The sequence below is a fragment of the Seriola dumerili genome, unplaced genomic scaffold (assembly GCF_002260705.1).
Source record: "Seriola dumerili isolate Sdu_G_001 unplaced genomic scaffold, Sdu_1.0 BDQW01000723.1, whole genome shotgun sequence".
Lineage (NCBI taxonomy): Eukaryota > Metazoa > Chordata > Actinopteri > Carangiformes > Carangidae > Seriola > Seriola dumerili.
The window spans coordinates 292,110-309,693 of record NW_019174978.1 but is presented as its reverse complement, the minus strand read 5'-3'; the positions used below and the strand labels follow the sequence as shown (position 1 = coordinate 309,693).

The following is a 17,584-nucleotide window of genomic DNA, read 5'->3' as shown; positions in this document are numbered from 1 at the left end:
ATGGACACTCTACTCAGGTCAGAGATCAGGTATTAGACAGCAAAGAATGCAACTCAAAGTGTATACTCTTGTTTTGAGTCATTTGATATGAATTTGGAAATATGTATAGTGTGGTTACCAAGTTGTGTTTTATTTTGGATGCAGTATGTGCACATCTTTCTTGCAACTATTTACTGGTAAACGATTTTGAGTTCAGGGTCATCCCAAGCCCAAGGCTCTGTCATTATTTGTACAATGACAGTTATTTGACAATCAAGAATACAAGACTGTCCTCTGCAAAAAGTTTTTGGCTCTTATTTTAAATTTGACATTAGAAAACATGTTGTCTTCACAAGCAGTAGTATGCCAGGGTAGAAATGCCTCTAAATAAAAAGTGAAGATTTATGGTGTAACTCTCTTGCATGAACAAAATGACTATATCAACACAATGCTTGGTTTTGGAAACTACATATGAATAACATTCCTGTATTTTGTGTAAGAAAAAAAAAACTTTTGCTACATGAATTGAGAAAGGTGACGTTCTATGTTTAGTAGGTCCAGTCCATTAATCATTTGATTTTAGGCTGCCTGTTATAGCCCTTAGTATATATTTGAATGTCCCCGCAGAAGTGTCTCGTTTTGAAGGTCACAGAAAAAGGAGAAATTAAATCCTAAAGGATTAAATGACCCAGTTGTTGCCTAGCACCCATATTGAGCCTACCCTAAGGAAAACATGCACGCTTTAATAGGACAGAAAGAGGAACAAGAACCCAATTATTCCTTTTTTTACACATTGAATAGTCAACATTTCTGTGCCTCTTTGTTTTTGTTTTTTTTTTGTAATTTGTTTATTTCCACCCTTGTTAAATGGACCTTTTCCGCTGAATGGTACCGACCCAAATTAACTCAACTACTCACCTTTTTTGTTTTCCACTGGGCAAAAATTGTGGATAGAACCTGGTACCTGTTATTTTTTTGGTATTACCTCCGCTGAGGTTCCAAGCAAGCTGAGGCGATACTAAAAAGGTGACATGAAAACATTAGAGACTACTGATTGGTCAGAAATAATTGTCACTACTGTGTCATCACTGTGTGAGACGGGATGTTCTGAACAAATGTGCCATTTTTAAATATCCAAGCAACTGTATACCGCTCACTGCCTGTGACATTTTTGTTTGTTATTTTACTGTATTTTTAGTATGGGTGGACAAACAAAATGCCAGCTCTCACAGATACATAATTTTCCTGTTTAACATGGGGCAAAAAAACAAATTAAACATGAATTTATTTATCTGTGAGTGCCAGCATTCTGTTTGTCCTGTTAAGATAGTTTCAACCATGCACTTGATACATTGCTCAGGATTTGAAGCTGTTCATGCTGCCACTGGTTACTTTTAATATGGCAACCTGCAAAACCTCCCCAGGGTCAATTGAGGAGGTGCAGATGTTTCTCTGTTTGATATCCCTTCGTTATCTTCCATTGTTCGTGTGTATGTCACGTAGCTTTGTGTGTTACCGAGTCAGTATTATGCGATGGAAAAATGCTAATAGATCATCTAAATATACTCCATGTTTTGTTTACAGTTTGTTTGCAGTTAGTTTTTCGTTGGTTTGTCTTGTATACTTAAAGTCAAGTCTGTAAACCTATCCTTTGACCACACTCAGCAGAAATATCACAAACTTAATGTAAGGCATTTGCACAAGTTGAAAAACACTGCTGAAATGGTAAATTGCTGTTATCGATTTATCTCGGCTTATGTATCTTGTATGCATTCAGGTTTCCTTTTGTGCAACATTTCTCAAACTACACACTCACTGTGTGTGTGTGTGTATATATATATACACGTATACACGTATACGTATATATACATACATATATATATACATGTTGTAAAAAACAAATTTCAATCCACTGACCACATACTGTCTGCAGATACAGCTAGTTTTTGTTTACTTTTTAAAATGCAGCTTTCCCAATACATAGCAGCCATAGTGGGTATGTTTGGTCTCCAAATGCTGAGCATTTATTTAATTTTGAGCAAAATCTTGATTTCCACCAGTATCATCCAACATAAAAAGTTCAGAAATAAAAAGGAACTATACAAGTATTCTTCTGTTTAAATTAGTAAGACATTTTTCATTTATGTTTTGAATTTACTATTCCAGTCATCCAGTATATATAACATTTATTGGCCAATGAATTTGATAGCACAGGAATACCTTCTATCATTGACCTTTCATTTATATCCATTTCTTTCAGTCACTGTCTCTTTCCCTGTCACTGTGCCAAGTTGGGCAAGTAGCCTAGACACAAACTAAGACATGACTTCTGTGCTCTGAATTGGAATCCATCCCTGGTTTTGTTGCATGTCAGCCATTTCTCCTATTTCCTGTCAAACTCAAAAACGCAAACTACAAAAAAAATGAAAGTGGTTTAGATGAAATGGTTGAGATGATTTAAAAATGCACTCTATTAGTATTTCCTAGTTTAAACTCTGAGACAAATCTCAAGCATGCTTATTCTTTGTATAAATGGCTTTTTGCACTTTAAGAACAGGGAAAACAAGGGAAAACAGAATTAAAGAGGGACATGTTCACATCCAGCAAGGTTACCTTGAGAATTGTTTTCTCTTATCTTCCCTGAGTATCTTAAAGTTGTTACCTACTTTTATATGAACTGCGCAAATTGATTTGTCTTTTCTCTCTTTCATGTTCCCATGGTGTCTGATGTAACCACAGAGAGGAGGGGAGTGGTGCCTCGGTAAGTTTTAACACAAAGCTAGTGAGCAATTTAGCAACATTTGTTATGATACAACCCCTATGTCTAATTTCACATACTTGTGTTCTTTTTTCTATTATTGCAGGTAAAGGTTGAAGGCCTATCCAAGGCAGCTCTAATGAAAAGCCTGTCTCCCAGAGTGATGCTGTCCAACCATCTCTTGCCTAAAGGGACCAAGACGAAGGTCAACCTAGAGGATCAGGGTCGTCAGAAAGTGTCCTTCAGCTTCTCACATACCAAGAAGCCACTGCAGAGCCTGTTCTTCATCCCTGCCAGCCCTGACAAGACCGTCGCCGAACCTCAGGCTGCCTTGTCACAGTCAGTCTCAGACAAAGGAGGGCAGAGTACAGACAGCAAAACTGAACAAAAGCAGACACCTGTGGTGCCAACATCAATAGCAGAGACACCTTCTCAAACACCAGTCTCCTCAGCCACTAAACTGAAACCAGACTTGGCAAAGATGCATTTCAAGAAGCAACTTCTCAGTGTCTCTGTGACTGAAGAGAAACCAACATCTTTTATGCCAGAGGAGCAGCTTTCCTCTGAATTGCAGTTTTTGCAGAAGTCAGCAAGTAAGAGTGCAACTGAATTCCCAACACCCCAGTCTCAGAATGTCGTTGATGTCTGCCCGTCTGAGAATGCTCACATTGAAGCCTCTGAGATGAGGGTAACCCCAAGCCTCAAGAAGCCCGCTGCTTCCTCAGGAAAAGATGGAGAGACTTCCAGCAGTACTGAGCAGGATAAGGTATACAAAAGGAAAACCAGGTCCCAGTCTAATAGTGCGCCCCCTGGCTCAGAATCTGATGGAGATTCAGTCCAGATGTCTTCCAGTTGCAAATCAGTTGACTCCAAAAGTAAAACAAACTCTGACAGCAGGAGCAAAGAGGTAAAAAAGTCTTCCTCTGGTTCACATGTGGAGGAGAAGGAAAAAAGTTGCTCAAAGCGGTCAGAGAATCACGAAAGGTCTTCTAGTTACTCCAAATCAGACCGTGATTCTAGACACACATCATCACGCTCGGCTCGATCAGACAAAGATCGAAGAAGGTCCAGGTCTAGATCACGGTCTCGATCAAGAGGGTCTCGAACAAGTTCATCTCACTCCAGATCAGAGAGGTCCAGAGGTGACAGAGGATCACGCTCTGAAAGGTCATACTATCATGACTCTGACCGGCGATCACACAGGAGTTCTCCACGCAGAGAGAGAAGACGTTCTCGTTCTCGCACTGACAGAACTCGGGACAGTTCTGACTCTGAGGATGACCATAGAAAAACAAGGACAAGGACAAGTGACTCGAGTAGATCGTCTGTCCATTCAAGCTCACATAAAGAGTCAAAATCATCATCCTCTTACTCAAAATCAGAGAAAGTCTCCAAATCTGTAGATTCTCCTCACTCTTCAGAGATAGATAAAAGAACACAATCATCAAAATCTGAAAGGACTTCAAAACGATTATCAGACTCTGATTCACAGCGTAAGTGCTCTCCTGATCTGGACTCCAGTTACCGTAAACCTAGCATCCATCACAAGTCAGAGACCAACAACAAATCCTCCTCTTCCAGTATGCATACCCACTCTCAAACACATGAAAAATGCCAAAAAAGCAGTTCCAGTGACTCTGAGGCAGATCATAAAGGAAAATCATCACAGGGCTTTGACAAAAGCTCTGGCTCAGAGGAGAAGAGTAAAAACTCCCTAAAGAAAACCAGTAGACCAGATTCGAAACAGATGACCCCTTCTAGATCTTCTGTGAAAACCACTGGACATGATAGACAATCAGATGACATGTTTCACAGTTCCAGCAAAGCACCGTCATGTGCAACCACCACAGAACTTTGTTCTCAGAGTGAAAAAGAAAAATCAGATTCCCATCAAGATGGAAATGAACTTGGTAATCAGGATGTTAAGGAGATAGTTTCATGTACTGAAAAGGGTTTGCAAGAACCATCATCTACAAGAGCAAAAGAAACTAAATCAGGTCTTGAAGTTGAGAATAAAGATACCTCAGCTATAACCTCAAGTGAAAGCCTAAAGCATGTAAATGCTTCCCTGGAAAACTTGACCAATGTGAAGGATAGCCTTTCTTCTAATCAACCGCATGTGAACTCAGATGCAGCTGTCTTAAATTCATGCAGTAGTACTGAAAGTATAGTGTACAGCCAGGAAAAGAAAGTTGTTGGCTGTTCGCCAGGGCCAAAGTCCTCACCTGATATAGCAGATGTACCTGTTACACATAATGTCCAGCAGAACACTAAACAAGAGACTGTTGAGCTGAATATGGTCGAGAAGCAGTCTGACACAAGCATGCCACTCAAATTGGAGTCACTGTGTCCTGAACCTGAGAACCAGCACACATGTGGACAACAAAGTATAGATACCGTTAAAAAGAGCGGCGGTACTACCAAAAAGTCCCGGTGGGATATTGTTGGGCAGGACACCTCAGAGAGTGATAATTCACAGAGGATGCTTAGTGCAGAGAGTAAGCCTACTGTTAAAAAAGTAATCTCTGTCAAAAAAATAGAGTTTTCTAAAGACAATAGCCAACAAGACTCTGATATTAAAGATAATATTCAACCAGAACCTGAAACACATTCCACACTGGTAAAGCAGACTGAGATCTCTAAGCAGGAGGTCGGCTCAGACAGCACATCCATGATCGATAAATACAAAGACCAAAGTGAGCCTTCACGAGCAAGCACCAGCATTGACCACTGTGACTTAAAACTGACTGTTTCTCAAAAAACAAACACAGATGAGCCTCTGCACATAAATGATACATCCCAGGTTGATGCAGCGGCAAAGATTAACAGTTGGAATGGAAATGACCTCAATGAAACATCAAAGGACAGCGGTCACAAAAACAAATTGAGTAAGAGAACATCACTTCATCAGGATGCATTAGGAGGACAGAGTGAGGGCAGTGATAGTGATAACTCGGAGTACGACTCCGATTGTGGTGAGGCTATAAAACGATTGCACTCTGTGGTGGTGGTGCCAAAGAATTCTTCCCTAACAATGGATACCAAGGACACGGGAGCTTCCTGTAGTCCTATGAATATTTCAGAACTGCACAATGCCAATACAGCAGCTGACATGAATACCCATGAAGTCCCAAATGAAGTCAGCTCCCAACAAAGACAGAGTCCTTCCACTGTATTTGGGGAGACCAGTGGTCCATTTGCTGGTGTAAATAACTCATCCAATAGCAGTATGTTGTGTCAATCCCAGAGCAATATGATTGACAGCACCAGTCACTCTGAGGGTTCCAGTACCATCAGTGCCCTGCCTTACATGGCTGGTCGTATCAGTGCCCATGGAAGTGCCACAGATCCTGCTCACAGCCTTGATAATTCCAGACAGTGTGAACAAGGGCACAAACAGCACACTTTAAGTAGCAGAGGTGAACGGCTGTACTCCCATTATCAACAAGGTGATTTCTCAAATGCTGACAATATCAATGACAAGAATGGATTCATCCTGGGTTGGGAGTTTTCGCAAACAGAGCAGCCAAGTAGTACATACCAGCAGCCTGATAGCAGTCATGGGCCACAGTTAACAAACACTAAGTTGGTGGGAAACTCTCCCAAGGGACAGGAGCACAGGCAGAATAATGCCATCTGGAACCATCAATCCCCAAACATGCAGACTAGCAGAAAACCTTACCTCCATGCACATGAACATTATCAGGATCCAGCAGGTGAAATCCATCCTGACTCTCTAACTAATGACCATGACGACTACAGTGGGGATAAACCATCAGATCTTAGTAAAACAGCTGTTGAATGGAATGGACCTAACACTGCAGGGTCATCAAGCTTTGTACAAGGGCATGAAATAAGCAGCAACAGTAGGGGCTCTGTTGTGCCTGACCCCCCTAGAGAAGACAATTTTAGACCCCACAGAGGGAGAGGCCCTCCCAAGAAAAGGCGGCCGGAGATTGAGTCAGATTCAGACAATGAGGCAGAGGCTGGGCCTGCAGGCAAAAGGGAGCGTCAAGGAGATATTGACATCTCTAAGGAAACTCTTGTCAAAGCTGAGGCGCAACGTCCATCACTCACTCTGCAGGACTTTCAAGATGCCAATAAATGGAAAGAGCATTCCAAGTCTAAAAAGATGCCCCCTTACTTTGACCTGATTGAGGAGAACCTCTACTTGACTGAGAGGTAAGATGTTATCCAGCCTGACTGGATAAGCGATGTTTGTTTAAGCAATGAACGACCTCATAAGAAAACACTTACATACTTTCAGGTTTGAGCTTTGAAAGTTTTAAACTTTTATTTGCAGAAAGAAAAGCAAATCTCATCGAGATATAAAGAGGATGCAGTGTGAGTGCCCAGTGCTGCCCAGAGAGGAGCGCTCAAGGGGAGTATTGGCATGTGGGGAAGACTGTTTAAATCGGCTGCTGATGATTGAGTGGTAAGTTGATTATTACTGTTAAAGCTGTACCACAACATGTAAGAGATTAGGATAGGTGAGGCAAACCCGAAAATACAACAAACACATTTTGAGTCGTTAGTATTGAAAGGATTGCACAATTAGTAAAGAAGGCCATAGACTAGTACTGTTCACATACCGTTTCATTTCATTTTCGAGAGCCTGACAAATTATATTTGTTGATGTAAATGTAAATATAATGCTTAAGCGGTAGGAAATCTGGTAACACGGTGCTCCAAATAAGACAAGAAAAGAGGCAGTATCAATCATTTTGTTTACTATCTAACTCTACAGATTTTGTCAACAAATGTTTTGGAGCTTGACCTTAACATTGTCATTTTTTTTTTTGTATACATTTTTTCTTCTTTCCAGCTCATCACGATGCTTAAATGGAGTCTACTGCTCTAATCGACGCTTTCAGATGAAACAACATGCAGACTTTGAAGTTATCCTCACAGAAGACAAAGGCTGGGGTCTACGGGCAGCTAAAGACTTGACTTCGTAAGCCTCTTTAAGTATTCAGTACAACATTTTAAATGTTTTCTACCATTTAACATTGAAAGGTTCCAACACAAGTAGTTATTTCGTGGCTGCTTACTCTGTTGGATTATAGTAGGCTACATCATAAAGGTGCTCATGTTGTTTCCTTTTGTACATTAAAAAAATAATTGCAATCCTAAACAAAATATGCAATGTTTGAGCAAGTCAATGTTTTGAAATGTAATCGTTGAAAACACAGACAGGATGATCGTCAAACCGGTTTGTTTTTATTTCTGTCTCAGAAACACCTTTGTACTGGAATACTGCGGGGAGGTGCTGGACCACAAGGAGTTCAAAACAAGAGTGAAAGAATATGCTCGCAATAAGAACATCCATTACTACTTCATGTCTCTAAAAAATAATGAGGTAAGAAATTGTGCAACACATTGCACTTAATGTTCATATTTAAACTGCAATCTGGTCTAATGACTCAGGTAAAGTAGCTGGCAGAAGTACTTGACATTGTATTATGTCTCTTCAGATCATTGATGCAACGTTAAAGGGAAATTGCTCCCGGTTCATGAACCACAGCTGTGAGCCCAACTGTGAGACCCAAAAGGTACAGTGGCAAAAGAAAGCCCTTGGATATTACTTTTCAGGTTACCCTGCTAAAAGCTGAATTAACTGATGGTAATTTTGTACCCCATTTCAGTGGACCGTTAATGGCCAGCTTAGAGTTGGGTTCTTCACCACCAAGGCCGTCACTGCAGGGACTGAACTGACATTTGATTACCAGTTCCAGAGATACGGGTACCGTTTCTCTGCAGTTATTTTTTTCAAACTTGTATTTTCTGCTCTCTATGCTTTTATTGCATGTGTGAAAACAATAGATGTAGATATGTTCTATTTGTTCACATAGTTAGGGGACATAACAAGAGGTTATTTAACCATTAAACTGGTGGTTTTATCTTGGTGATTTCACCTTTGTTTTATTTAACCCTCCAGCAAAGAAGCACAGAAATGCTTCTGTGGCGCACCCAGCTGCAGAGGCTTCCTGGGTGGAGAGAACAGAGTTAGTGTTCGAGCAGCTGGAGGGAAGATGAAGAAAGACCGCAGTCGAAAGAGTGCTCTCACCACGGTCAGTTCTTCCAGTCATATTTGAAATTCTTTCTGTCATCTGTTTGAAATGTGAACTGTCTGGAGAGCAATTATTTGCAAACACAAAAGACAGAATATTGTAGTATTAAAAAGTACTAATGCCCATCACAAGCTACTAGAGCCTAGTAATGTTTGATTTTTTAGTATGGTAAAATGGTTAATTGTAATAATGGTAATGTATTTAAACAGGGCTAATCACAATAACAGTAACTTGTACTCCCATGTCATTACCATTACGTATTTGCCATCATGATGTCAGTTGTAAATTGTATTAATACATGCCGAAATGTGTTAACAACACTCTCAATAATAACCTATATATACCCATATTGTCCTTCCACAGGTTGATGAGGAACTGGAGGCGCTACTGGAGAATGGAGAAGGCCTGTATGATGAGAAACAGGTGGTGTCTCTCTGCAGACTAATGGTCCGAGTGGAGACCATGGAGCAGAAACTCATCTGTCTCAAGCTCATACAAGTATGACCTGAGTGATTAACGACTAGTTTCACAAAATAGTTAGCACTACTCTCCTGTTATGATTTAGCTAGAATGTTGAGACCTTACTTCTTATTGTCATTTGCAGTAGGTAATATGCTTGTTTTACACAGGATACTCAAAATCCATCATGCCTGAAGCAGTTCCTGGACCATCATGGATTGTCTCTGCTGTGGATCTTCATGGTGGAGCTTTCTGAAGCCAAAGGCAACAGTGCAAACAACATCAAATTGCAGTTAGAGGTGAATTATGTCATTGATTTTTTTTTTTTATTATCTCACCCATAATGTGTTTAAATTATTAAATCCCTCAAAGCCTGTATGGTCATATATACAGCTATTTGCTGTTTGATCACTGATTATATATTTTGCTCACAGATCATGAAGACGCTGGCTGTGCTTCCCATCTCAACTAAGAACATGTTGGAAGAGAGCAGAGTCCTGACCTTCATTCAGCGATGGGCCCAAACAAAAACTCTCCCTCACCCTGCTGAGATGGATGGCTACTCCAGTGAGAACACCTCCCGTGCTCAAACACCCCTCAACACTCCTGATGGTTCCTCCACCAAACTGGGACCCGAATTAGATGGTGACACCTCCAAACCTGCTGTGTACCGCCGCCTTAAAATCATCAGTGAAAACAGTCTAGACAGTGCACTCTCTGATGCTAGCAAAGCATCTGATGGGAAGGAGGAGGAGGAGGAAGATGATGATGAGGAGGAAGATGAAAACTCACACGCAGGACTCCCTGACGGCAAACAGTTGAAGGCAGACCCAGTGTGTGAAGCCACAGATCCAACAAAAGATGCGATGGAAGAGTCAGAGAAAGAGGTCGAAGGGGAGAAACAGGAAGAGGCAGGGATGAGTTCTAGCACTCAGCCCCAACCTCAAACTGAGGAGGAGAAAGACAAAGTGGAGTTGGATTTGGAGAAGAAGGACACTGAGATGAAAGAGGACACAAGTGAGGGTCTGAAGGATGAACCTGAGGAGTCAAAGGAGACTGGCGAGGAACAGGAGAGTGTGGAGGAGCAGGCCAGTCTGGCAGTGACAGAAAAGGCTGAACTGGAAAGTGACCAGTCTGCTGTAAAAGTTCTTGAGCCAGAGAGTCAGTCCATCCAAACAGGTGTTTCTGAACTTCCACCTGAGCAGCCTTCAGAGCAGATGGAAGCACAGGCAGAGACACAAGAGCCTGAGAAGGCTCCTCTTGACAGTGAAGTGCAACCTGGTGAATCTACCACTGATGCTCCCCCAAGCTCTGAGATCCCAGAAGCCAGTATGCCCTCTGAGGTCACAGTGGCCCCTGTGGACCCATCAGTGATAGGAACTCCTTCTCAGGATGAAGAGGAAGGTGTCTCAGATGTGGAGAGTGAGAGGAGTCAGGAGCCCCCGCTCACTACTTTGGACATTAGCGGCATGGCTGCCAGGCTTCTGGATAGCTGGAAGGATCTAAAGGTGAGACATTGTCAAACATGTATAAAAATGTAAAGTATTACCCATTTTCTGTTTGTAATCTGTTTGCATGGTATTGTAATCTGAAGTTTGAAGTCAAAGTTATGCTTGTCCTTTCAGGAGGTGTACAGAATACCAAAGAAGAGTCAGGTCGAAAAGGAAGCAAATGGTAAGTTAGTTCATTGCTGATTTTTGGCACAGAATTATTTCCATACAGTTTGGACTGATTTGATTTTCTCACAGATCGCAGCCGAGATCGAGACACAGCTTTGACACCACGCAACACTTCTGGGAGCCGAGAACGTGAAAGGGAGCGAGAGAAGGAGAGGGAACGAGACAGAGACTATGACAGAGACAGAGACAGAGATCGAGATCGAGATCGAGACTGGGACAGAGACAGAGACAGAGATCGGGATCGGGATCGGGATAGAGATAGGGATAGGGATCGGGATCGGGATCGTGACCGGGATCGTGACCGAGACAGGGACCGGGACCGTGATCGAGATCGAGTCTCTGACAAAACTCCCCGCAGCACTGAGAGACGGAGGAGACGCTCTGTGTCTCCACCATCATCCTATGAAAGGAGCAGTCGACGCACTGAAGAACGGTAAGAATTATCGTCCCTGGGGGAAACACTGTGAAGTGTCTTCCATGAGCAGTGAATACTTTTGTATACTGCATAACATGGTAAAGTTTTGGTATTCAGCTGTGGTATTGTTCTCTGAATTTTCAAGGTTTGACCCATCTAACAGCAACAAGACACCGAGAGGAGTCAGTGGCAAGGAGCGCAACAAACTGTCCACAGAGGAGCGCAGAAAGCTGTTCGAGCAGGAGGTTGCTCAGAGGGAAGCCCAGAAACAACAACAGCTTCAACAACAGCAGCAGCAGCAGCTTCAAACTATGGCTTATGACCCTGCTCTGGCCTATGCCTCCAGCCCTGGCTATATAACCTACCCCCCCGGATATCCTATTCAGACCTTTGTGGATCCCACCAACCCCAATGCAGGCAAAGTATTGCTCCCTACCCCTTCAGTTGAACCCACCATGAACTATGAACAGACTCCTCCTCAGCGACTTATCTCAGACCTGGGACTTACCTCTCCATCCTCCACCTCCCAAGCCACTCCAGTCTCTAATCTCTCTCAGCACATCACCACCACCAACCTCGCAGCTGGAAACCCCCAGCAGTATGCCCAGCCAACTGTAGCAACTCAGGACGCAGGTGTAGCTGTCCTCTCTGTACCAGCCCAGACGGCCCCTCAGGTACAGAGCCAGCAGAGCTACACCACTCTCTGGGACCCTGCCACTCAGCAGGCAGTGACTGTGCAGACCCAGCCAGCACAGCAGTATGCCACAGCTCCAGCTCCAGCACAAGCCCAGACACAGACAGCCATCTATTACCAGGGCCAGCCTTGCCAAACCATCTACAGTATCCCCACCGCCTACCCTCAGGCTAACACTCCAGTCATACAGGTAGGGGTTCCTCGTGTGGGTCCAATATCCACTGTGAAGTTTACTGTACTCATATTCTATAATAATCAGTGTTGAAAAGCAGAGATTCATTTATTTTTGTCATTAATGTAAGAAATACAGTACCTCATATTAAGGGTGTACATAGATATAGAATGTTTTGCATTAAATAGACACTTTTACACTATATAAAATTTGAATCCACAATATGTAGTTAATTTTTTATTGAATGCTACAACCCAACCCAATGCAATGCAGTACATGCACAACTGTACTTGATAGATATCTGGAATACATAGAGTACCTGTCTGATCTGGTTGTACTTTGTGTTTCTGAAGGCGTACACTGAACCCACAGCCAGCTACTTGCATGGCCAGCCGGTGTATCCCGGCCATCAACAGGGAGTGGTGGTGCAGCAGGGAGGCACAGTCACCACCATTGTCACATCCCAAACTGTGCAACAGGTAATGCATACAAGTTCCATCTATTTTCTCAAGCATTTGGAATGAAAACAAATCTACTCCTAATCTCTAATCTCTGACTGACGATTTCTGCTGTTTAAACTTGTGTCTTTGCTTCTGCAATGTGATGTATTCCTAGTTGAAACGGGAGAATGAGGCAAAACACAGTGAGGGATATTTCAAAATTGTTCCCAAAAGGATATTAGAAAAGGAGAGGTGAGGTGGTTTTGATTTAGTAAAAGGGGCAGAGAGGTAGGGTATATATTTCACGGTTTTGTTTGGGATTCATGTTTTTTGGCAGCATGAGGTTGCATTTAAGTTGAACTGATTTAAAGCTGGAGCGATTTTTATGAAGTTGACATCACAGTTTCAAGGGTCTTTGACATCTTTACAAATCACCTTTGCTACATGAGGTTTTGATGTCTCAGTGTGACCACAAGGGGGTAGTAGACATTTAAATTATGCAACTCTTAAGACCTGTCTCATATAATGACAAAGTGCCTTAAGAACAAATAAAAGAAAGGGTTCAGTGGGCCCCATTTGTAAATAACAATCAAAGTGACACTCACCTACAACTACAATCATTAACCTTGTAGCCTGAATTGGGTTTTTTCTCTTAGCTAAACCCGAAAGAAATTGTTGGTACTTAGAAGTGAAGCTATATGGATTTGCTACTGATGCTTCTTTTCTATTTCTTCTCTCCTCTCTAGGAAATGATTGTACCCAACAATGTGATAGACCTGCCTCCTCCCTCTCCCCCTAAACCCAAAACTATCGTCCTACCTCCCAATTGGAAAGTGGCTCGAGACCCTGAAGGGAAGATCTACTACTACCACATTGTCACAAGGTAGCGATGCGTCTATGCAGTGTGTGTCTGTGCCTATAAACAGCCCCTGTATGTATCTTTATGTCACATTACTTCCCTCTGCCTGTCAGGCAAACACAGTGGGACCCTCCAACCTGGGAGGGAAGTAGCGACAACACTAGTGTGGACCATGAATCTGAAATGGACCTGGGAACACCCACGTATGATGAGAATCCTTCCAAGGTGAGCTTTTAGTTATCGTTTTTAGTGTCTTATGAAACCTTAAATGTGTGTAGTTGTTGTGCACCGGACCTTTTTTTGTATACAAGAAAAACAGTGAAGAGAAAACTATGTTCCTTCATTTGACAATGACGAAGAATCATCTTCACTTTTTTGTTTGGTTCCCCAGAAAGTTTGTGCTTGGATGCAGAACATGATTATAGTGTTTGTTCCTTGAGGTAATTGAAGATGCTGCACTAGTGATTACTCTCAGATGTGTCTCAAGGAGGAAAAAAAGAAAAAAAACATCAGCACAACACCACATTCAGTGACTGTTTATGTTCTCGCAGATGACTCCTCGCAAAATGGCCTCATCAGAATCTACATAGAGGCTTGAGATTTGAAAAGAGAATCCACTCACCCCACCCCCCTGCTCAGCTGTCTGTCCCTTAGCCTCAAGGCCATGCAGGGAGGGGTGGCTTTGCTCATCTCCTCTTCCTCTGCCTCGTTTGTTTTCCCTCTTCATTTTTATCCTAACTTTGAGGATAATAAAAACCATCTGGAAGACCTAGCATTCATTTATTTGCGGTTTCTTAACTATATAAGTGTCCCTTTTGTCTTTTTTAGACGTAACAGTTTAAAAAAAAAAACAAACATCAAAACTGAAATGTAGAGATCCATGTTTTTATGCAAAGTTTTCTGCCAAGTACAGCTTCAAGGTCATGGACCATTTCCCAGCATGTGTTTACACAGTGGTGGTGTCCATGTCCAGCATTAAAAATATGGCATATGCCCTGCTTGTACATGGTTCAGTTTTACTGTTTCTGGTTGTTTGTCCCTGGCACTGTGTGTGTGAAACCTTTGTGCTTGCTTTTGATCCTCACCACTTTGTTGTCGGTGCAGCCAGTCAGCTGTTGCCTGCTTGCCTTTGTTGTTGAAGGCTGAGGCTGGAGAGTCAGCATCCTGGCAGGATATCCCTGCTTTCTGTCAAGTAGCTGCTGAGCAGGTGCTGTTTGATGCCCCACTGACCTTGATAGCTACTGTTCTGCAGCCAGTTGCCATGTTTGATTGAGCTGGTGCACAGGTGGAGCCTCACTTGTGGTTATTATTGCAGAGAAATTACTCGGCTGAATGATGTCTGTATGACATGTTAATGCTGTCTTCCCCTATAGCTAAGAAAAAGTCTGATGAAAGAAGTAGAATTTGATGAGACTTTGTTTGTGACACGTTACACTTTCAAAGCCAAGGGTTCAATGTGAAACAAATTATGTTTGTTTGCAAACAAGCATTTTAATCAAATCATTTCACTCTGCTATTATGTTGATACAGTTCTCCACGAAGACAGCTGAAGCTGACACTTCGAGTGAACTGGCTAAAAAGAGTAAAGAGACATTTCGGAAAGAGGTAAGCCGCAGTCTTTGCAAACAGTGTTTGCAACAATGTTATTTAACTCCAGATGTTTAAATTTTCTAGACCTCTACACCTTTGCCTACGCTGAAGGGAATGTCTTCTATCCATCCATGCAAGTTCTAATTTGTTTTGACATATTCTTCTCTTTACATGTCTTTTTTTGTGTGTGTTACTCAGATGTCCCAGTTCATCGTGCAATGTTTAAATCCTTATCGGAAGCCAGACTGCAAATTGGGACGCATCAGCAACACCGAAGACTTCAAACACCTGGCTAGAAAGGTACGATTAAGCAGTAAGATGTTTATACACGCGGTTAGTTTTTCCATTAATCCCCGAGAAGCTTGCAACCTTTCACCGGCCTCTACATGGTGAGAGCACAATGAGAGTATTGGTCAGCTTTTAACTTAAAAGGAAAAGTTTTCAAAGTTTCCCTCAAACCAGAACTAAATAGTTGAGCTCCCACGATTTCTTTCTCCAGCCAAATGTTTTTGTATTCTGTCTCTGCAAGAGACTAAGAACATATTGTACATGTAAACTATTATCTGCCTCTCTTTTGTTTTACTCATTCCTCTCGAAAAACTCTTTGCAACCAGCATTTCTTCAAAGGACAACATTCTTTTTTCTATGGTTCCCAGTCGGTCCATGGATTGTGTATGTGGGGAGTGGTTTGCACTGAGTACAATTCGGACATGCCATGACTCTGAGGACATGGGCACAATAAACAGAAAAACAAGCTGGGGTTCACTCATTTAGAGATTGTGTTTTACTGTCTCCAATTACAAAGGGCAAAGTCACTAAAAGAGAATTAACCATCCACCCATTCTGCCACAACTTAGATATACATTGTAATTATATAATTTACTGTAGTCTGGTGACAAGAAACATGTCTAACTCCTCATCTCTGCTCAATCTTCCAGCTGACTCATGGAGTTATGAATAAGGAGCTGAAAGCTTGTAAGAATCCTGAGGACCTCGAGTGTAACGAGAATGTGAAGCACAAGACCAAGGAGTACATCAAGAAGTACATGCAGAGATTTGGCTCTGTATACAGGCCCAAGGAGGACACAGAGGTGTACTAGCCTCAGAGGCCACAGATGTTATACTTGCTCTGTGTTAACACAGGAGAAGCACAGATTTGCCTTTCCATTCACTCCTACATGTATGAACTGGCCAGCTTGAACCGTGAAGTAGTTTCTTACCTGTATTTATAACTAAGAATTGCACTGCACAGGAGCTCTCCAGGCCCCATGGATCATGGAGGAGCCCCATACTAGAGACTGTCGGAGACTCGAGTGCTGCTGAACGACCCGAGACTCCAGGTGCAGTGTTTTCAATGGACGACACTGAGGGGTGCTATAGAGACTAATGTTCTCACTGATCGTTTGATTTTTAGCTTTTTTTTTTTTTTTTTTTTCCCATTTGTGGCTCTTAAATGTTCCCGAGATGATCACCTCAATTCCACTTTTTAAACTCTTCTAGCCCTGAATGAGGATTACTCAACGGAATCAGCTTTGGTATCATACACATCAAATTTCTTTGTTACTTTCCACTGTTAAAAAAATGGATCAATAACAGAAGCAGTACAGCGGGCCCCACCGTCCCACCCGCGCCCCCCATTTTCTTGTGCACGCTTCAACCAATCCCCCTGCCACTGACTCTGTATCTGGTGCTGCTTTTAACTGGGCTGTGGAGGTCCAAGCTTCCACTCCTCAAACCCTGCCTTTCTTAACCACAAGACTTTGGAGCCTCTGTTGTTTTATGGATGCATGATATAGGCTGAGGTCAGAGTGGTATCCTTATGGAAATTCCTTCATTTTTCATGTCTCTGGCTTCAAGAAATATGCCCTTACCGGGACAAGCTTTTACTCACAATACACTTAGGGATCAGCTAGTGACTAGCAGGTTGGCAAAGGGGTTAGAGATTAATGTTTCCATGTCTTTTATCGATTTATGTATAATAACGGGAGCAGGGTTTGAATGCTATGTTTGATGTGCTGTTTAGCTGTGTGTCAAATTTTTCCTCATTTCCTGTCCAACTCCTTTCCCAACTTGTTCTGCTCTGTTTCCTCTTCTCACAGGAATGATGCTGAAAATTAAGGTTGTAGCATTGAAGTTTTAACATTTTCTAAACATGTTGTGTGTTCTGGCTTTTTTATCACTGTTGGTCCTAGTTAGACGTTAGAGACACTTAGGTCGCTCCACAAACTGTCACACATTTATTTCCAAGTTTTACAGTGGTCAAGGTAGTCTCATTAGCATTAGGTTACCAATTTGTTGCAGCCTATTAAATTGCATTAAACAAAGTTCCAACATATGTACATTGCTTTATATGTGAATATATTGAATAATAGTTTTGGGAATGTTTAAATAAGCAGACACTTTGTAAAAGGACTATCATTTCATGATTTAAAGTGTAAATAATGTGTAAAATTATCAAAGCTGCACAC

General features: G+C 42.1%; 1 protein-coding gene across 1 annotated transcript; it reads left to right on the top strand.

The window, feature by feature from the left end:
• Positions 1–16,713, top strand: setd2 (SET domain containing 2). The gene is made up of 22 exons (XM_022765651.1): positions 1–17; positions 2,719–2,740; positions 2,844–6,919; positions 7,041–7,172; positions 7,563–7,691; positions 7,973–8,096; positions 8,212–8,289; positions 8,383–8,480; positions 8,676–8,808; positions 9,172–9,306; positions 9,438–9,566; positions 9,702–10,775; positions 10,893–10,941; positions 11,016–11,119; positions 11,228–11,379; positions 11,507–12,245; positions 12,581–12,706; positions 13,414–13,550; positions 13,640–13,751; positions 15,057–15,131; positions 15,315–15,416; positions 16,055–16,713. The coding sequence occupies exons 1-22, from the start codon at positions 1–3 to the stop codon at positions 16,214–16,216; spliced, it is 7,905 nt and encodes a 2,634-aa protein (XP_022621372.1). The 3' UTR covers positions 16,217–16,713.
• The last annotated feature ends 871 nt before the right edge of the window (positions 16,714–17,584 follow it).

Excerpts from the sequence above, each read along its gene's own strand:
- setd2 (XM_022765651.1), top strand. Across the intron at positions 7,692-7,972 it reads GCAGCTAAAGACTTGACTTC|AAACACCTTTGTACTGGAAT; the intron begins GTAAGCCTCTTT and ends TTTCTGTCTCAG. Across the intron at positions 10,776-10,892 it reads ATAGCTGGAAGGATCTAAAG|GAGGTGTACAGAATACCAAA; the intron begins GTGAGACATTGT and ends TTGTCCTTTCAG.